At 35.6% G+C, this 23207-nt stretch overlaps 1 protein-coding gene across 1 annotated transcript in view; it reads left to right on the top strand.

Moving 5' to 3' along the window:
* LOC118740318 overlaps window positions 1–22526 on the top strand; it is a gene marked incomplete at its 5' end in the record, with an annotated part of 37553 nt that extends 15027 nt beyond the window's left edge. Inside the window, 1 exon segment of the mRNA XM_036471803.1 lies at window positions 20758–22526. Coding sequence (XP_036327696.1) covers window positions 20758–21944 — 1187 coding nt within the window. The 3' untranslated portion in view covers window positions 21945–22526.
* Window positions 22527–23207: the final 681 nt, after the last annotated feature.

Here is a 23207-nt window from a genome sequence, read left to right as displayed (position 1 = left end):
CCCTAATTATCTGTTCTTCTTATATCCAAGTATCGATATTTTAGTATGAAAGGATAAGGGCTTGATGGCAGGAGCTTCCGGTGAGGATAAATCTCTTTTGGCACAAATGTCAGTTACGATGTTTTGCAGAACCACGATACGCGGTTTTGTACTTTAAACGACGATATATGGATTGAGGGTAAGCTAAATCGTAGATATTCTTAATCGAATATATTCTCTTTAGCAAAAAAAAGGGAATTTCCATAAAATCCGTTCCCTGCTTATTATTATTAACACACTCACACATACGAACTAAGCATTTTTAAGTCTCTAACAGCCGCACCCAGAGTCGTTTAATGATTACTTAAGGTGTTTCTCAGTAACGATTTGAAAAAATTCCCTCCAGAGTCAGTTAATTATTCATTAACAGCATTGAATTAACATTAACGTTAAATAAAGAAAAACCATTACTTAACTTTTTAACGAATGTGTTGAATAATAAAGACGATGGCAAGATCCTTTTGTATTTTAGTTAATGATAATTTATTTATTCGTTCTTGAATTTCTTATATTTAATGTTAAGTTAAGAGTTTGCTGCTTGACTGGATAAAAGCATGTTGGTGAACAAAGTGAGAAAATGAATATGAATATCAAACTGGTTTCTACATAAAGAGTTGCCAGTATACTTAAAGTACTAATAGTTACTCGATACAATAAACATAAGTACTAATATACACCTAGGTATCTAACTGAATGATTATAAAATGTTGTGTTTGTTCAAATTTCAAATTCGTTAACGTTGCTGTAACAGTCGCAATGGCACAGTGAGAAGAGCACTGACATGTCATTCGAGAGATCCGAGTTCAATCCTCGGCAACGGATTTTTTCTTTTTTAATTAAATAGCTTTCTTTCAATTAGTCATTCAAAATACATAACAAAGCTTTCAAGATAATTGCCGGAATATAAAGATTGTGGTGAGTTGAAAGACAGATGCCGGAATTGCCCTGTTAAAAAAATTAGTTTCCGTTTTAAAACAATAAAGTCTACAAATCAAAAGAAAATTAAATGACAACAAGTTTCTAAAATTTGAACCAGAAAAAAAATAAAAAAGGAAAAAGAAAGTTTTCCTGCCCGAGGACTCGAACTCGGATCTCTCGAAAGCACGCCATTGCTCTGCTCACTCAGCCATTGCTCTGCTCAGTCAGCCATTCCCTACAGGAAATTGAATTAGTTTGAAAGTAATTTATAAACTACTTTATTTTCAATGACAACTAATTGAAATTCTCACTATTTTACCTGCAACGAACTCATTTATTTAACATGCTGATGTCCTGAAAGCAGTCAATTGCCTTTTCCTGCATGTATTTTCCACTACTTTAAAATGAATTTGGCTTAAACCACTTCAAAGTCAGTATGTTTCGTTTGAATACGCTTTCGTTCTGCACTTCACAGATGCTTTTTCATAACTAAAATATGGAAAAATAATAAAACGGGTTTTAGTACGAAAATAGCTTCTACATATTTAGGATTTTAAAATCCAGCTGTTAGTGTACTTTTTTGTTGAGAATTTATGACACTGCAGTAATCGGAAGCCGAATAACTCCTTATGTACATATAATTATTTTCTATTGAATGTACTACTGATTTCTGAAACGGTAGATAAAATTATACACGAATGCCAACCTAATGTATGGAAAATACTTATAAACCGAGGGCTATTATAATTGCATACCACAAAAAGCATTACCCTTATTTAATATAGAGAAATATTAGAAAAACATGATGCACATATAATTCTTTAACTAAGGTATATATGTATATATATCTTGAAACTAGAATCAGATACGATTTCGGGGTTTGAAGATTTGGAATCTGGAGATCATATGGGATAATTCCTCATGGAAATTTCTTCCATCCATTTTAATAACGCCTGCCGCTTTTTCAAGGGCACTGTGATGTATTCCTGCCCGATGAAAACAAAACATATGCATCTTCATAAACAGCGTGTAAAATAATAACTGTCGCCAGTGGCGGATCCACGGGTGGCATTTTGGGTGTTTAGAAAAAAGTATGCGCATTAAAGTGTTAAAACACGAAATTTTTAAACACGTTAAATTTTTCGCTTTATTTATAAAACATGTTGATAATTTTAAGCACATTCAAATTTTCTTTTTGCTTATAAATCAATGAAACGAAGATTTTTCACTTCACTTCACTTCGTCAACTGAAAAATTTATATCTTTGTGAATATTCATAGTTGCTGAACCGTTGAGCCTTTCTTGACTTGTTGTATTTCTGAAGTAGGTTTTAGTCCTTTTCAGGCATGACAAACTTTGTAGAGGTGTAGCTATTGAAACGGGCAAAAGTGCCAATATATGTACGTAAGATCTAAAAACATTCCCAAAAGACGTAATGCTTCGAGAACATTTCGAAAATGTTCGTCTGAAATTCGTTGTTTCCCCATTTTTACCTCCACAAGAAAGTTTTGTTTCGAACAGTCGATTACTTTTTCATAGAACGCATACAATTCTTCAGTTTTTTTTCGTTAAAATCGTACTTTGGAAACAAAACACAAAAATTATCTAAAACTGATTTATGTTTTAGGAACCGGCTTTTCGAAAGAGTAATATATGTATGTCTCAAGGAAGGGGAATGTAAAATGCAATGCCATAGTATGCCTCGGCGTGTCCGGTTTTTACATTAAAACGATTCATTTGGCGACTGCTGTATGACGATACTTTGATACCTTCTTTCTTCTTCTACGTGTTCGAAAAGCAAATTAAAGTTTTTTTCTGCATCGACAAGCATCTCTTAAATTTTCTATAGATATTAGCATGATATAAATAACTTTTATGGTATTTTCATTGTGACCAATAACCAGTTTTTTATTACAATTTTTCATTTTGCTACTGGCGAAATTACAGAGCGCGGTAGATAATTCGAATTTCGAATAATCGCAAGTTACAAAGAATCTGGACTATTAAACGAACAGGGGGCGACGAATAACTGTTACCCTTTTTTTAAATAAAAAGGTCCTTTTAGGGTTTTGGGGAAAAAGTTTTCATTGTTAATTTTCCGCAGACTTTAATTTTATTTTATTAATTTGTTTTTATACCCGAGCGCACTTGTGCACAAGGGTATTATAACTTTGTTCACATAACGGTTGTTTGTAACAGGCAAAACGAATCGAGATAGATATAGACAAATGTATACATAAATGATCAGAATGAAAAGAGAAATCGATTAAGCGGTGACTGTCTGTCCGTCCGTCTGTGCACACGATAACTCGAGTAAAAATTAAGATATCTTAACGAAACTTGGTACGTGTACTTCTTTCGGGCGTAGGACGGATGGTATTGAAAATGGGCAAAATCGGACAATAACCACGCCTACCTCCCATATAACGGTAATTTTCAGAAATACAAAAACTGCGATATTTTAGTAACTACTGAAGATAATTCACTCAAAATTGATATTTATAATAAATTTTAGACGAAAAATAAGAATATTAACATTTTTTTGAAAATGGGCGTAGCCACGCCCACTTATGGTTATATGTGTATATCTTGGTAACCGCTGCATCAATTTATTCCAAACTTGGCACAGTTGTTGGCCCTGGTACAGCATACCAAATGGCCGAAAATTTTTAAAATCGGACAATAACCACGCCCACATCCCATATAACGGTAATTTCGAGAAATACGAAATTTTCGATAAATCAGTAAATATTAAAGCTAATTTATTCAAAATGATGGTTGCAACAATTCTTTGCTAGGAATTACGTTTATGATTAAATTTTGGAAAATGGGCGTGACACCGCCCACTTATGATCACGTATATGTATCTCGCTAACCATTCTAGCAATTAGTACCAAACTCGGTATGGTTATTGTGCTTGCCACATAAAAGTAAACCATTGAAAATTGTTGAAATCGGACTAAAATTACGGCCGATTTTCATACAACGGTAAATTTCAGAAATGCTTGAAATTTAAGGACGCTAGTTTACTTAAAATTTATACACGCCGGCTGTAGCGGTAGCTTTCGGAAAGGTGGAAAACATATATTTAATACTTGCGCCGGGTATTTAATGTTCGGCTCCGCCCGAACTTAGACTTTCTTACTTGTTAAATAAAGGTTAACCAGGGGTAAACACTTTGAAACTAAAGCGCAATCGGCACGCAAATGCTCGTCGGTTAATTTATTCCATATCTTCTGTAACCGTTGGCTAATCTCCTCCTTTTGGAATCCCATATATTTCCCCTTTTGTCCAACATAAGGCCTCATACTCAGAAATCGAATAGACTCAGAATTGCTGACTGGGCGGCCATTCGTTCGACCAACCCTATACAGTTTTTCTTTTATCGTCTTTTTTTATACAAAGTCTAAGAAAAAATACACCTGGAAAAAACCTACGTGCCGCTTGCACTTATCTCCAAACGATTCCACTGCTGGAAAATAGAAATAAGGATTAAAATTTTAAAACTAATTAATAAAATTTAAGTAAAATCTGTGGAAAATTAACAATAAAATACTTTCTTCTTTCTATAAAGGTACCTTCTATTTCAAAAACAAAACTCTGTAACAGTTATTCGTCGCCACGGTGTATGGTACCAGGTTGGCTGAGCTTTGCTCGGAGCGCACGTACTTTTTAAAAGTGTTCAAGGGTTTGGTACCAATTAATGGTCATTTGAATAGCTTTAATTTATAACTTTTTAATGTAATATTGGTAATGGAATTTATTGTTTAACATTACGATACAAATTAGGTGGCAACCCTAATTGTAAATACGCCAGGATGAAGAGCACAGAGTTTACATTCAATACCCTCTATCTGCAATTTTCCCAAAAACAACTTTGTGATGTTTGTACCCATCTGGGACTTACCTGTCATCACTGATGTTAATTCTGACTTAGCAATTTGAAATTAAATTCTTTTGTCAAGCGTTATACAAGGTCAGCATTAACATCACCGATGACAGTTACTCGTAGGTCTTACGTTCCCACGACAGCCGGTTCTACGTACCGGAATGACTCGGGTTTTACCCGACCAAGGGCTGTTGTTTCGGCGATCTAACCCCGTTTAGCTCGTCGAAGTATCTCAGAAGTTGTTCGTCCATAGGGCTACATTCGCTACGTTTTCTCCTACTCAGGGCTGGCATCGAGTCAAACCCAGGGCCAGAAACCTACACCTGCTGTTTATGCCAGAGACGACTACACCACAACTCCACCTCTGTCAAGTGCAATGCTTGCGAGGGGTGGAGTCACCTCAGAGTCTGCTCAGGACTACGGACACATCGGCAGTGGACCACGTCTATTGTGGCCCCCTGTTGCTCTAACAGACCAGCCTCCACGGCTAACCCCAGTCCACCTGAGCAGTCCCACACAAACACCACAGCACAATAACATAACACAATAGACCACACCACAACGGCTACAGACCACAGAACACACACAACCACACCACCACCCACACGCCGCCGCCAACAACTCCTGGTTCCTCCTACAATCAGCACGGGATGTCAGACCAGTATATTCCGAAATGTGACATCAGTCAAATGCAACACCTGCCTTGGCTGGTGCCACTTTAGGGCATGCTCAGGTCTGCGCACCACGCGAGATTGGACGAGGAACTTCGAGAGCCCGTGCTGCGCTGCTCGGTCGGAGGCCTCAACTGCGACGCCTCCCGCCACCACCACAGAGCGGCAACCACCTCAGCAGCGCACACAGCCAACTGCGGCACGACCACACACATCCCTCACACCCCGCATCACCACACGTCTCCCGAACCACATGAAGCTCCTTCAATTTAACTGTAACGGGCTACAGAGGAAGATCGAGGGGATAACCGTCTTCATGGGAAGGCATGGCATATTGATAGCTGCGGTCCAAGAGACGAAGTTGCACAGCAATGCAACACTGTTGAATTGTGCCGGGTACAACGTGCACCGTCGAGATCGCGAGCGAGATAATGGTGGTGGCTTAGCGTTCATCACGCACCACACCGTGCAGTATCGTCTTAACGAAGCAGACATCGACCGCAGGGATACCACCCTAGAATGTCAGGGCATTGCTATCCGGTCAGGCGATGTTGAGTTTGAAATATTTAACGTTTATATACCCCCTGTCACCTGCTGCCCGGTAGGATATCACCCTGACATAGGTGCGCTCCTCAGAGGTGAAAACCGTATGGTAGTAGGCGACTTTAATGCGCACCACGACCTTTGGCACTCAAGCCTGTCAAACGATCATAGGGGAACTGACTTGGCTGAGCAGATAGACGATTCGACATTCTGCACAATGAACGACGACGCACCCACCAGGATTATGGGCAGCTGCTGCAGCTCGCCAGACATAACAATAGTCAGCGCTGGTCTGATAAACAGCATATCATGGCGACCTATGCTGACTTTGGCATCAGACCACCTGCCCATAGTAATCTCGATCGATAAACCAACCGACTGTGCTTCCGCGGAGCACCGAACATATATCAACTTTTCAAAACCTGATTGGAAAGGCTTCGCGGAATTTACTGAAAACACCTTCGCTGCCCTTCCCACACCAACCGACGTCCACCTTGGTGAACGTAAGTTCCGCAGGGCTGTCACCGCTGCTGCAGCCCGCTTCGTACCGGCAGGATGCATCACCGACCCACGCCCAAATTTCCCTGCTGAAGCGGCTGTTCTAGCCGATGAGCGTGACAGCCTTCGTCAGGCCGATCCCGGAGAACCCCGTATCAGGGATCTCAACGCGGAGATTCGGCAACTAGTAAACGTACATAAGCGGAAGAATTGGGAAGAGCATCTGAAGACCTGCAACTTCACCTCTGGTGTGAGTAAGCTTTGGTCAACCGTGAGGTCACTGTCCAATCCGACGAAGCACGACGACAGAGTCGAAAGTTCTTTCGGCGACCATGCTTCGTCGGACCCGGAGCGATGCGCGAGCTATTTTAGCCGGCAGTTCATACTGCATCCTCCGGTGGACAAAGCCAAGCGTCGAGTGACCAGAAGGCTGCACAAACTGCCAACAAACAGTGCCCCCCTTGCTTTCACTTGCGGTGAAGTTCAGGTGGCCATCGGGAAGGCGAAAGCCTCCAAAGCCATGGGTCCCGACGAAATATGCATGCTGATGCTGAAAAGTTTGGGTCCTGCGGGGGTAGCGTACCTAACGGAGGTCCTCAATTTGTCCATGGCCACTCTCCCAGATATCTGGAAGGTGGGGAGAGTGGTCCCACTGCTCAAACCGGGGAAACCCGCCAACATAGGAGATTCTTATCGTCCGATAACACTCCTTTCCCCGGTAGCGAAGACACTAGAGGCCTTGCTACTCCCGTATTTCACAAACCTCTTGACCTCAGCGAAGCATCAGCATGGTTTCCGTAAAGTGCACAGTACAACAACAGCACTTAACGCCATAAACACTCAGATAACTCGTGGCCTTAACCGTAAACGTCCCTGTGAGAGAACGGTTCGAGTAGCGTTGGACCTGTCAAAGGCTTTTGACACTGTCAGCCATTCCACGCTACTAGAAGATATAGAGGCTTCCTCTCTCCCACAGAGGCTCAAACGGTGGTCGGCAAATTATCTAAGTGGTCGACACTCGTCGGTAATGTTTAGAGACAAATCGAGCAAACTTAGGAAAATAAAACAGGGGGTTTCACAGGGTGGTGTCCTTTCCCCACTACTGTTTAACTTTTACATTTCAAAGCTCCCTCAACCACCAGAGGGAGTCTCGATTGCCTCTTACGCCGACGATTGCTCGATCATGGCGACTGGGAATGGAATTAATGACCTGTGTTCAAAAGTAAACGGTTATATCTCTGAACTTTCTCGCTTCTTCACTGCAAAGTGTCTAGCCCTCTCCCCTACGAAATCCTCTGCGACCCTTTTCACAACCTGGACGAAGGAGGCCAGGCTACCGCTAGGAATTCACGTCGATGATACACCAATTCCGACGGTGAATAATCCTAAAATTCTCGGGAGACCAGGACAACAATAGCCCAACTTCGCTCTGGCTACTGCAGCAGGCTAAATTCCTACCTGAGTAGGTTAAATGCGGATGTGCCGAACGAACGAAACATCTCTTCGCATGCCCGGAAAACCCCATAACCCTAACGGCGTCGTCCCTATGGACCGACCCCATAGAGGCTGCACGCTTCTTGGGGCTGCCGTTAGTGGAACTTGACGACAACGACTGAGATATTAGCCTATCTGGGCGGGGTTGTTGTAGCCGCTACAACAACAACAACTCGTACGTCTTACGTGGATTTTTATACCAGAATCTAATTTTTGTGAAAAATGAGGGTTCCAGCCAGCAAAAAAATTCGAAAGTCGATACGAAAAAGGAAAAAATGTGGATGAAGTCCGGATTTTTGTTCGTTTATCGATTCCATTTTCGGATACTTTGACGATCCGTTTTCCCACTAAAGTGTGCGGCAGAAACGCATATACAGACAACTACCGAAAATTGTTTGTGAAACGCATACTTTTTCGGATGTTTTTCTGAAATTTGTCTGATTGAATTTTTCGCTCAATACGCTTTCCTTCTGCACTTCACAGATACTTTTTCATGGTTCAAAAAAATAAAGTAAAATTAGGAGGCGCCTGACGGAATTCGGTCCCGGCTCCTGCTGGAAGCTAACCAATAGCGGCACGCTCCTCTGCACGCTCAACCAATGCCGACTACACTTGCATGCTTTCAAATGTTTAGCTTGAGCAAATAAAATACAACTATTGCTTTTAAATAACATCATCTTTTTCGAACGTTTTTCGGATACGAAAATGAATGATAACTTTAGTCGTTTTCTATTCGTTTCCGGATACGAAAAATTGTACTAGACTGCACTGTCGGCAAAATTTACGTTTCTCTGCTGGCTGGGGTATTGAATATAGGCCCTCGATATTCTTGTGTATATGTTTGTATACATATGTATATGTATATGCTCGATGAAATTACTATGATAAAAGTTTGCATTAAATTCTCAAAAATACCTTTCATTTGATATCCATATTAAATTGTTTTAGTTCAAAAATATTTCTGAATTGGGTTTTTTATAAATACTTTCCTTTTGATACCCAAGATGTTATTTTATTTGTACCAAATTAAAGATACAAAATGCAAACCGTTATCTGAATACAAAATCACATCAAAATCGTTACAGCCGTTTCCGAGAAACCTATGGATATACAGTGGCGGTCAAAAGCGGATGAATGATGTTTCGTATTTAATATTACAGTGTTTTTCAAGCTATAATTTGTTTGATATTTTTTTATAAAAATATGGTTCATGTTTTACCAAAAATTATATTATATTTCAAACTTTATACATAATTTAGAAAAAATCCACAAATTTTTATCTAAATTTCGAGTTTTTAACCAGATTTTTTTTTTAATTTTTTGAGTATGCAGCTAACATGATTATAAAATTTTAGTAAAATTAGTGAAAGTTTTGAGCGGCTAAAAAATCGCATTGATTTTTTGAATTTTTTTTTTGTTGAAGGCGTTTTGAACATTTTTTCATATAAACATGAATTTTTTGTGGAATATGCGCGAGACCTTTTGCGAAAAAAAAAATAAAAAAAGTCAACACCAGTTTTCCTAAATTTCGCTTTTTATATGAAAAAAAAAACTGGGAAAGCCGTCAGCAAAAAAAAAAAAATTATTCAAAATCAATACTATTTTTTAGCCGCTCAATACTTGCAATAATTTTATTAAAATTTCATAATCCTGTTAACTGCATACCCAAAAAATTTAAACAAATTCTGGTTAAAAAGTTGTAAATTCTGTATAATGTTTGATTTATATATTTACACTGCCGGAACAAAGTATGGACACAGCAAATTGTTCACAATATATGCAACAATTTTTATTCTAATATTTTTCAGCCAATTTTGTATAAAAATATGGTTCATTCAACAACAAAAAACATAAAAATATCATTCCTAAACTTTGTGCAAAACTCGCGAAAATTCAGCAAATTTTCATCAAAATTTTAAACTTTTTAATATTTTTTTTGAGTATTCCCATTAAATTCTAGTAAAAAATGCAAGTTCGGAATTAGTCAAAAATCGCATTGATTTTTGAGAATTTTTTTTGTTGAAGGTGTTTAGCATTTTTTCGGTATAGAGTATTTTCGAAAAATATTGTTTGTATGGAAGAGACTGCATAAAAAAAAAATTGCCAAAAATCAACGGTAATTTCTAGCTACTTAAACTTGCACTTTATTAGAATACATACATACTCAAAAAAAAAAAAATCTAAAAAATCTGATTAAAAAATTGAAAATTTTCATAAAAACTTGCTGGATTTTTGCGAGTTTTTCACAAAGTTTAGGAATTATATTTTAATTTTTTTTTTGTTGTAGAATGAACCATATTTTTATACGAAATTAGCGGAAAAAATTAGAATGAAAATTGTTGCATATATTGTGAAAAATTTGCTGTGCCAGTACTTTGTCCCGGCAGTGTACTTTTATAAAAACATATAAAAAAAATGTTAGCTTGAAAAACATTGTAAATATTAAAAACGACTGTCGGCCGCTGTGGTGTAGTGGTAAGCAGTGCGCGCTTCCACTCCACAATGCCTGGGTTCAAACCCTGGTCAAAGCAACATCGCAAAAATATAGAAAAAAGGTTTTTTCTTAACAGCGGTCGTCCCTCGGCAGGCAATGGCAAACCTCCGAGTGTATTTCTGCCATGAAAAACAGCTTCTCATAAAAATACAATCGCCGTTCGGAGTCGGCGTAAAACTGTAGGTCCCTCCGCTTTGTGTGACAACATCAAGGCGCACGCCACAAATCGGAGGAGAAGCTCGGCCAAACACTAACATATGTGTAAGCGCCAATCTATTATTATTATTATATTAAAAACGAAACACCATTCATCCATTTTTGACTGCCAATGTACATATACATATGTACAAGAATTGCTCGATTAAAATAATAAGAGCTAGTGAACCCGCATGGCGCCAAAACGCCAACATTTAATTAAATTTTTTAAACAGGTGAAACCCTATTCAAAAACCTGTGAAAAAATGCGTGCATTTCGATATAGTTTGGTCGGAATGAATTTTTATCTGCCAGCGTGCGGGCCCGACTCGCGTGGCTGGATCGCGCACAATCCGTGTTGACTTCTTGCGCAAGAAAGAAATGCACGTTTCAATCGTTCCACTTTTATTTCTCATGCTCGAATTTCGCACGCCCGCGGGAGCCGGGCGCGCACGCTGGCAGATAAAAATTCATTGCGACCAAACTATATCGAAATGCACGCATTTTTTTCATAGCTAAATGCAGAAATGTTTATTACATAAGTAGTTGTTAAAAATTTTCGTCCACGAGGCGCAGAAATTGCTTAAAAATTCAATTGTTCATAAAAAATTGATTGAAAAGCAAAAAAAAAATATTTTTGTAATGCAAATAATTTTATTGTATAGTTTAATGTTTCTTAAATCTGCACCCAAAAAATTTTTTCAGTCGGATACTTTAAAAAAAAAAATAAGAATTTCCAAAACACTGCAACAATTTTCAATTGTTGATTAAAAAAAACCATTTGGAATTTTGCAACAAAAATTACACAGTGTACTGTTCGACTACAAAACTCGGCGCTGCCTGAATATCATTGAAAAATATTAATGTTGGTAAATTCGGTGCCCACTTGAGGAAGCCTTACCCATATATAGACTAGTGAGCCCGCATGGCGTCAAAACGCCAACATTTAATTAAATTTTTTAAACAGGTGAAACCCTATTTAAAAACCTATTCCTAATGATTAATCTAAACCATTTCTCAGTGATGAGAGCTCTCGCGTGGTGTTGGTTTTCATTTCATCAAATTCCAAATCTCCCTGTAACTTCAAAAAATAAAACCTGTGCACATCTATGTAGAATCCCAGTTCTTTAATTTGACTTATCATTTTGGAAATTCGAAATAACGGTGCACGTGTGATGACCTTCAAAAAAAAAAATAGATGGAAACTCTAATTAAAAATATTATCAGCCTATAGTTTTCTTAAAGCTCTTTCTTTTGACACTAATATTTCGATATTTCATTTATGTATCTTTCGTATAAGTAAAACAAATTCGACTTTTCAAACAGGTGGCAACCCCTTTAAAAGTATTTTCAAACTAAAGTCTTTCGGCTGGCTTTGTTATACATATTTCAATTAACTGATAAATTAAGTTGAATTTCATTTTTTTAAGCACATGGCAACTCTCCTAAATACAGTTTAGAAATAAGTTATTTTCTAACCCATTTCGATTGATACCCATCTTCTGACAATCCATTTAACTTATTAAATAAATTGAGCTTAATTTTTTCAACAAAAAAAAAAAAACAAATGTTCAGCTTAAAGATTTCTTAACACTCGTTCTTTTGATAACCATATTTTAAAATTTCATGTGACTTAAAAATTATTTTCGAACTAAACTTTCCTTAAATATTTTTCGTCTGACATTGTTATAAATATTTCATGTAACTGATGAATTAAGTGGAAATTTATTTTTTAAACACGTGGCAATCCTCCTAAATATAGTTCTTAAATAAAGGATTTTAAACTCATTTCCATTGATAACCATCGGTTAGTAATTCATTTATCTTATTAAATAATTTTAGTTTAGCCCTTTAAACAAGGGCAACCCCCAAACACATCAAAAATGTTCTAAATTGTGAAACTAAGTATTTCTTGAAGCTCTTTCATTTGACATCCATCCTTAATATTTCATATAAAAAATAGTTCAATTAGACTTCTCAAATAGGTGACATCCCTATTCAAAATATTGTCAAACTACCACCTTCTTAAACCTCTTTTGTATGACACCCATATATCGATACCTTATTCACTTACCAAATACCTTTAATTAAAATTTAATTACATTTTTTTAACATATGACAACTCTCATATACGTAGCTAAGTTATATAGCCTTTTCAAAACCATTTCGACTGATACCCATATTTAATAATTGATTTAACTTTTAAATTAATTTGAGCTTAATTTCTTAAAAGGTGGCAACTTTTTACTAAACAGTAAAACCTTCCTGAACATCCACACCCTAAGCCCTTTAATTTGGTACCTCACTTTTGAAAATCGAACGGACGGTGCGGATCTGAGGGCGTTGATTAGTAAATAACTTGAGTTTAATTATTTAACAGGTGGCAACTCTTATCGAAACAATTAAACCTTATGCACATCTACAGGCCAAGCGCTTTAATTTGACACCCCATTTTTGAGAATCGAACCAACGGTGCAGATCTTTTATGCTGCACAAAATGCCTTCGTGTATTATATACAGTATCGGTCATATCTATAGCACGCCATTTCAAAGTGATATTGTGTGCCACTTATGTTTATTTATTTATTTTTAAGAATTTTCAATTAAAATTCAGTTCATTCTCAGACAAACCCCATATAAACCCAAGTGTAACAATTTGTAGAAAACTACAAAAAAGTGCAACAAATTTTCACCTAAATTTCAAACTTTTTTTTCGGAAATGTTAAAATTTTTTTAAGTACACAGTTTTTTAACCCAATCAATTTCCCCTATATGATAGTTATATATATATATATATATATATGATAGTTATATATATATCTCGATTCCAGCCGAGACACGTATAACTTCTTTTTTACGGATATAACTTTCCCCGGTAGTTTGAACCCTTCCCGATCACTGACCCCTGCCATTTATTTTGCATTTTTCGTAAAAAAGTTTAAATACAAATATGTAGAGAATTTAATTTTCCACATTTGTTATATTTTTTGACAATTTCTGTTGAAAATACACCAATGCTGGGGTAGTTTTTCGGCGCGTTTTTTTGACGTGGTTTCCCCAGTAGGCCTTATCCACGGGCAACGTTTTTTTTTTTTTTTTTAAGAAAGCAGGTGAAGGTGTGAAAATGCGTTTTACGGCGCACCCCGTACATCGCTATGTTTATCGCGTTTCCGGCCGTGATCTAAGCGTCGTATAAAAAAATTTTGGTATACAAGTTATGGAGCATGAAATTCTCTACAACTTTGGAATTTCAATATGCTATGTATTTTCAACAGAAATTGTCAAAAAATGGCGAAAACCGTGACAATGTAAAATTTTTTCGCAGTTTTTGCTAATTTTTTACAATAAAAATTATTGTTTTTAAATAATCTTATATATAACATATGTGGAAAATTAAATTCTCTACATATTTGTATTTATAACCATTTTTTGCGAAATATGCAAAATAAGCTTGCAAATCGCAAAAAGCAATGAAATTAAGGGGCGAAACTGTGGATCCATCATCTACGTGCCAAATAGAAGTAAGCTGCATCAAAAAATTGCTGTTAACAATTTTTTATTTTTTTTCCTATCAAATTTATGTAATTTTACTGGGCTAATTGCTATGTTTAGCACGTTCCCGGCCGTGATCTAAGCGTCGTACAAAAAAATGTATGTAGGTTTACAAGTTGTGAACAATGAAATTCTCTACAACGCACAGTGTAAGATTTGACCCATCTAGCTGCTTTTAATTCAGTAATTCGAAATTTATTGAAGATAGATTAATGAAATTTTGCCCAAGGTACGTTATAAGATAGGCGAAGCTTTTTACAAAAAATTGGTAATTTATAGTTACTGTCATGCCACCCTATTATATAACTGCAAATTTAAAAAAATGCAAAAACTGAAATATTTAACTAACTACAAAGGCTAAAATGCCCAAAATTGATATTTAGAATTTCCCTATAACAAGAAATTATAAACTGACAGAAATGGACTTTAAATAAATATATTTTTTTATACCTTTCATGAGCATGAAATGGTATTATAACTTTGGTCCGATGTTTGTAAGTACCAGAACAAAAAGAGATAGACCCATTAAAATGTATACTTATATGATCAGAACGTCGAGCTGAGTTTATATAGCCATGTCCGTCTGTCCGTCTGTCTGTCTGTTTGTATGCAATCTAGTCCCTCAGTTTTCGAGATATCCGCATCAAATTTGGTAGGTGGGTGTATTTTTATAATCTATTAATCATTTGTCGGAACCGGAAGAATCGGACCACTATAACATATAGCTCCCATACAACTGATTGTTCAGATATGAGATTTTTCGTTATAACTTCTTCATTTATGCAGCTACGAACATGAAATTTTTCAGTACTTGCACCCATTATCAACAGAATACTTACAGTGAAAATTACAAAGATCGGGTCACTATAACCTATAGCTCCCATACAACTGATTGTTCAGATATAAAATTTTTCGTTATAACTCCTCCACTTATATAGCTAGGAACATGAAATTCCGCACTGTTTTCAATAATTATCAACAGAAAACTTACAGTGAAAATTAAAAATATCGCCTAACTATAACCTATAGCTCCCATACAACTGATTGTTCAGATATGAGATTTTTCGTTATAATTCATACATTTATGTAGCTAGGACCATGAAATTTCGCGCTGTTTTCACTCATTATCAACAGAAGACTTACAGTGAAAATAATAAAGATCGGGTCACTATAACCTGCAGACCCCATACAACTGATTGTTCCGGTATGAGGTCTTTTATCATAACTCCTCCATTTATGCAGCTAGGAACATGAAATTTCGCACCATTTTCACTCATTATTAACAGAATACTTACAGTGAAAATAACAAGGATCGGATGACTACAACATATATCTTTCATACATCTGATTGTTCAGATATGAGATTTTACTGTAAAACTTCTTTATTTGAACAGCTAAAACCGACAAATTTCGTAAGATATTTTATAAATAATAATACAAAGTCTACTGAGAAAATCATCAAAATCTATGCTGTATAAGCTTTATCTCCTATAGCACTGATTGTTCAGATACCAGTTTTTGCCATATATCTCCTTTATGTAGGAAACTAAACCCAATAAATTGTGTTACCGGTTTACATACCTATCACATAGCAGTGAAAATCACTTAGATTGGTGCCATATAAGGTATATCTTCCATACATCTGATTCTTTAGATGCGATTTTTTATATAAGTATGTAACTCCTCTATCGATGTATGCAGATGTATTCAAAAGCAGTAATCTGTCAAAGTAAAATTTGCAGATGTTCATGAAAGATATGAAGCCTTCGGCATAGCCGAAGACAGCGCTGCTCTTACTTGTTTTTAATTATGGGCGTGGAAAATATCGATAAAAAAGTCAAGTTGGGTCAACAAAATTCCGTTATAAGTTCAATATTTCTTACTCTATTTACAAAAATGGGATACCACTGGAAAGGTAATGAATCAGGCTTTCTCTATTCAAAACGGTAATATAAGAATTTGTCTCGGTCGAGATAAAATGCAAATGAATTACTCGAAGAAGATGAAATTCCCAGTAGGCCAGAAAAAAGAAAATTTCATCAAAACCTGCACTTTCCAGCAGCTAAAATTATGTTGTTTAAAGTCTAAGAGGAGTGGCAAACAAACTGAGATACAAACTTTATCGAATAGTGACGGATAACGAGTTTGCGGGTCTAATGAAATTAATAAATTGCTAAAAATAAATTTAAGTTAACATCGTTTTACTTTAACATGGAATACTCAGTCCTAGTTTACTAAAATCCCAAAAATGTATATTCATTAAAAAGAACATACCCAAGCAAATAAGACCAAAATGGTATTTTAGTAATTGTTGCATAAATCACATAACACCGACAAAATAAACATTGAGATTCAGTTTCAAATATAAAAGTTTAAATATTATTGTGCTCGGTAATTTTCCAAATCAAACCCCGTCCCGCCATACACTTTGATTAAAATTGTTTAGTTGTTATTGTTTCGTATTTATCAGGCATTTCTAAAAACATTCTTGACGTTGTTTTCAAATTTGGCGACACAAAATAATGGAATTAATCTTTTCTAGAATATGGAAATGATACACTGTGCAACGTTGGGATTTCAATATTCTATGTATTTTCAACAGAAATTGTCAAAAAATTTCGAAAACCGTGATAATGTCAAATTTTTTAGCAGTTTTTGCTAATTTTTTACAATAAAAAAAATTATATTTTTAAAAATCCTTCCATATAACAAATATGGACAATTAAATGCTCTACATACTTGTATTTAACCATTTTTTTGGAAAAATGCAAAATAAGCTTGCAAATCGCAAAAAAACCAAAAAATTTAAATCCAAGATGGCGGAATATTGCCAAATGAAATTTAGGGACACGACTGTGGATCCATGATCTACGTGTCAAATAGAAGTCAACTAAATCAAAAAATCGCTTTTACAAATTTTTTTCAATTTTCCTACCAAATTTACCTAATTTTGCTGGGCTAAGAGGCCTTAAAATTTTGCATGATAATTTTTGCACATTTATCAGAGGTATCTTGATTTGAAAAAAAAAAGAAAATCAATTTTAAATAAAAATGTGTGCGCTAATTTCATCGTGCGCAAACCTTATAAACATTTATTATTAGGCAGGTTTTATTCAACCATCACAAGCAAGTAGCTAAATCTTGGTCAAATAAAACGAAATCAGCTTATTTCCTATGTTAGCCCAATTTTGACAGTGGTTTGACTGCAAATAGTGTCAAAGTAAGTTTTTGCCTCTTTCTGATTGGCTGAACGAGAAAATTTCTGATGCTGAATGGCAATGCCTTTTGTTCAATATACAAGCCAAGATAGCTTTTCATAAGCCAATATAATTATGTTGGGTAAGTCCACCATACAAAATAAGCTAATAGCTTAAATTTCTGGACAAATAAAACACGGCTATTATTGATATGAACATTTTCATCTCCAAGAACCTCAGTGTTTTACAAATTCACTGAATATTATTTCTTACACACGGTTGCCAACCGTCACGTTTTCGGCGGGACTGTCCGGGATTAAAGAGCTATGTCCCGGTCCCGGCACAATACTTGCCGGGACGCAAAATGTCCCGGTTTTTGGCAAGACAAAAAATATTGACATCTCGTTGTAAAAAATTTAGAAATCTTTAAATATTTACATTATAAATATTCAATTTACTAATCGACACTATACGCCGTATAGTAAAAGCAAAATTTGCAACTATGTCCCGGTTAAAATTAGTGAAGTACAAAGTATGTTCGATATTTTTTTTGTTTGGAAGAAACTACATGCAATGAAATTCCCAAAGATCAGCACGTTTTTTTATTAACTTTAAACTGGTACTACTTACTTATACTAAAATGCCAACTTGTATGCAAATTTATTGAATTTTCCTTAGTTTTGCAGGAAGTTAAGAGATTTGTTTTTGTATTTCGTTATAGTATGAACAATATTTTTATAAAAAATTCGCGGAAAATTGTAGCAAAAAATATATATTGTGCCAATAATTAAGAGCGGAACTGTACATACATAAATATATAGAAATTTATAATTTGGTGTGATTTATATAAATTTTAGTAAACGTTTTAAGTAATTGCGAAATATCATTGAAGGTTCGGTTAATGAAAATTTTTATATATGAAGTTTTACATTTTTATATATGGCCTTATAACAATTATATTCAACAATTTAATTGAGCTTGAGGCCGTTATTAATGAAAATTTTTGTGGAAAAACGACAGTAATTCACATGTTGGTAGTAGTTATAGCTGCTATTTCGGAGATCTCCACATCTCCTCATCAGACTTCTTCAACCGCCGTGACTGGGATATGAACCAGAAACCTCTATTGTTGCTTTTTCCACTTTTTCAAATGTAAACCCAACAACAATCAAGGGCAGATATTCTGCTGCTATCTTGACTTGATCAAGTGGTTGTTGTTGTTGATGGTTTTTAGTTAATACATATTCTATTTTTAGAATGCTTAACTTTAGGTGTGCTCGTCCTTAAGTTATTTGTTTTTTTTTATACCCGAGCGCACTTGTGCACAAGGGTATTATAACTTTGTTCACATATAGATAAAGACATAGATATACAGACATGTTCTGAAATTCGAAACTTTGAAATCGACTTGAATTGCCAAACATCTTTTAATTATAACTGATGAAAAGAGTGAATATTTTAATTGAAAACAGTAAAAGAAGCAGCAGAGATATGAAATAAATCTTTTAATGCGAGACTTTTAAATTTTTGGGTTAAAAACCATCGAAAAAATTATCGAAATCGAGTAGATTTCAAATTTTCGAATTTTAGAACATGCCCGATAGATATTTGTACATAAATGATCAGAATGAAAAGAGAAATCGATTAAGTGTTGACTGTCTGTCCGTCCGTCTGTCCGTCTGTCTGTGCACACGATAACTCAAGTAAAAATTGAATTGGCCGAAAATTTTTAAAATCAGACAATAACAACGCCCACATCCCATATAACGGCAATTCTTTACCAGTAAATACGTTTATGATAAAATTTTTGAAAATGGGAAATGGATATTGTGCTTTGTGCTTGCCACATAAAAGTAAACCATTGAAAATTACTGAAATCGGACTAAAACTACGGCCGCTTTTCATATAACGGTAAATTTCAGAAATGTTTGAAACTTCAATATTTCGAAATTTAAGGACGCTAATTTACTCAAAAATGATACACCCCGGCTTACCATGTAGCGGTAGCTTTCGGTAAGGTGAAAAACATATATTTAATACTTGCGCCGGGTATTTAATGCTCGGCTCCGCCCGAATTTGGACTCTCTTACTTGTTTTCTTTTTTGTTATTTATGGCCTAGTTTTACATTGTTTTGTTTTTCTTAATAGATAATTTCTAAAAATACAGCACTAAAATTTATGTCGTTTCTTACACATTTAAAGGATTCACAAGACGTGTTAACTGTCGTAAAATCTTAAGATTAACATTTTTTAATGTAAAATAATGATTAAAATGGTTTTAGAGAATTCCTAACTGCACCGAAATGTTTTTAAACTGATCAAAAATATATAATTAGCCATTTTAACCATTATTTTACATAAATAAATTTAAAGTTTAAGATCTTACTACGGTTAACACGTTTTGTGAATTCCCTAATGTTGTATGTAATTTAACCTACCCTCTTTCCTAACATTAGGTTTGTTTTTTACATTTTCGGGCTAGTTTTGGGCAATTGAGCGTAAGTTAGAAATGTATGGCCAGGAGAGGACCACATACATTCTCTACCCCCGGGATCAATTCTAGGTGAGATACTGTGATGAGCTGAGGGCACAATGAGCAAAGACAGTAACGGTAAACTAATGGTTCACTTGATATTTTTTCACTTATAAATCAAAGAAGAACAGCTAAATATGCACACATATCTTAGATAAAATTTGAATGTTTATATTTTTCCTCTTCTTCTGGCAGTTTGACAGTTTTCACAAACTTGCCCGGAGAAATAATCGGAAAAACAAATATTACTCGCTCAAAGTGGCTCTCAACAGCCTGAGAACCAATCAAAGAAACACAGAGCAAAAGAACACACTTATTGGGCGTCCCGGTTTCAAGAATCCAAAAGTTAGTTGGTTTTACACCTTCATTTTGGTATTTTCTAAATTACAATACATTTTTATAACCACTTGTGCAAAATAACCACCAAAATTCACCTTTGACGCCTTTCTTCTGTTTTGCCTGCCGCGGACACGAATGAATTTCTGTTGCAAACCTTTCAGATATGGTCAAAATTGTCGCGGCACATTTTCAAAGTAACGTGTTGTACCTTCTTATAGACTTACATTCGATCTGTTCCCAAACCCATTTACCCGTTATTTTACATAGAAAAAATTTGAAGACTATGACATTATAATATATATATAATATCTTATTTTATGAACAAATATGTATTTTTTAAAATAGGTCAAAGCAAAAACGGTGTTTACCAATATGGTTTTTGGTTTTTATTTCAGATATTGAAGTCTACTTCAAAAGTCAGTGGGGCGATCAATATAATCCTAGGGCGGCTAAAGTGAAGAGTTTAAAAAGTAGATTAGCTGTCATGGCTCTGAACTCCACTAGCAAAGCATCAGTATACTACACACCACCTGAAGATGAGTTAAGACGCTCACATCTCCAATTACAAACCTCCTCTATACACATCAATTATATCGATGAAAATTTGGATCACAAGAAATTCGAGTTAAATGAATCGAAAATAGGCACGGAATTCCTTTTTAATACACCCATGATGTTTGCCGGTTATGGCGGTAGCGACGGCGACGGCTTAACATCACTACCCAAGGCTGAGATCACTTTAAGTCAATTGAAAATAACCGATAAGCACCCGGCGGGTGCGGGTAGCATTGAAGATAACTGTTATGCCGCCACATTGGCGGATCAGGTGGTGCCAATGAAAAGTGCCGAAAATAAAAAGCATCGCCACAGACGTGACCACAAGTGTGACCGACACTCACGAGCCACACACAACGACGGTGGTGATCATCGTACAGATACTGCTGCTGCAGATAGCAATATTGAGTTGAATGAATTGCGCGACTATAAGGATATAAACGACGTGAAAAGCTCCAAGTCTTGCCCGGCCATTTATAAGGTGTCCAAACAACAAGATGGCTCTACGCTGCATGAATTGCTTACTGAACACCAAAGAGGGGATGGTAATTCGAATAGTACGCGCTTAAATCCAGTCGGTGAGCCGCCTCACACACTTGAATCGGAACTCTTCCAACGAGCAAGCACATCTTGTAGTGGCGGCAAAGGCAGCCGAAAGCTATGTAAAGAGAAGCTGAATATTATCTTGGATGAGAGTGGCAAATCAACACTGTATAATGGGTCAAAGTCTGAGGTGTGTGGAGGTGCGAGGAAAAAGGATACTAAATATGCGTCTTGCTCCACAATGACATCGTTACAAAGCAAAGGCAGTTTGCCTGATTTGGAGGCATATGCTGGTGCTGGTGCTGGTGGAGCTGGTGATAGTAAGTACAAGGAGGGACTATGTTGCAGCAATTCGGCTCCAGCATCGTCTCCTGCATCAATAGAATTGTCAAACTGTGACAACGTAAGCTTCAGCAGTGATTCCAACAATAGCAGCTGTAATACCAACAAACGTAGTAGTGTAGAAGTAGTAAATCTTTCTTAGAGATTCATATTTTAACCATTAAATAATGCATTAAAAAGATAACAAATTTAATTACAGAAAAAGGAAAAACTAGAAAAAACTAAACAAAATGAATGACAAATATTTATTTTGTGAAGGTGAACTACATATGATTGTAAGATAAAACTGAATGAAGGATTTCTATTTAAATTATTGCGCGAAAGCCAAGTTTATTATAATTATAAAAAAGAAGGAAATTTAGATGAAATGTTTGTTGTAAAAATAAGAAAAATACTGTTTCGTAAAGTCTCACAGCAAAATGTTGTAACACACAGTTTAGCTAAGCATACAAATTTAGAAACTAATGAAATGACATACGATTCTTGCAAAAATTTGTGCTCCACAGAATTTGTGATTTCTTTCTAAATTCAAGCAAACATACATACATACACTCATACATACTACTCGAGATGAATTTTTGTGAATTTTAAAACAATGCAAACAATTTATATGCCACATATGTGTATTGGTAAATTGAATTGAAAATAATTGAAAAGCGTCGCGTATAAACATATTATAAAGGATGAATTCAAATTAAATACAAAAAAAGAAATTAAACATTCATCACTGCTTTATTCTGGAAGACAAATATTTTGTGTTTACTTTTCCCCTCAGTGCGGCAGAAATAGACAAGGAAAACCTTCGGTAAACAATTTCCATTATATGATATGGTATGGTAAAAAAGGTTACGTCAGTTGACAACCGGTTTTCTAATTGATGCAGTGTTACAGAGCTTTAAACAAACCAAACTGCATCAAAATTGTCATATCGAAAATATGTTGACTTATTTGGTAATTAACTGATTCAATTACAAAGGGAAAACAAATTTTGTGTATTCAGAAAGGTTCGTGGCTGTGAAATACAGTATAATTCCTCGTTACGGGCAGTCCTTATAACCGGAAAGCTTTAATAGGCGGAAAAATTCGTGCATACAGACTTTTTATGAATTTTTCCATACAAATGTCTTAATAATCGGACACTCTAATAACCTTCCGCGGACCCTATATTTCAAACCATTTTGATCAAAAAATTTCTCATAAACGCGCATTCATGTCGTACGTGTCAAATAGGAGGCGGGTTTTCCGTTCAATTTGTAAAATACGTTTTATGTGAATTGTATAGCGTATGATGAGGCGTTGAATATTGCTTGCATTTGAAAAATTTTGCAAATGAACATTTTAAATTGTACAATGTTTAAGCAATCAACCATCACCCAATTTTTCTATCAAAGTTTTATTGAAATGT

This window comes from Rhagoletis pomonella, unplaced genomic scaffold (genome assembly GCF_013731165.1).
Source record: "Rhagoletis pomonella isolate Grant_MI unplaced genomic scaffold, Rhpom_1.0 Rhpom_scaffold_00006, whole genome shotgun sequence".
Lineage (NCBI taxonomy): Eukaryota > Metazoa > Arthropoda > Insecta > Diptera > Tephritidae > Rhagoletis > Rhagoletis pomonella.
Note: the sequence above shows the minus strand (reverse complement) of the source record. Positions and strands in the feature narration are given on the sequence as shown.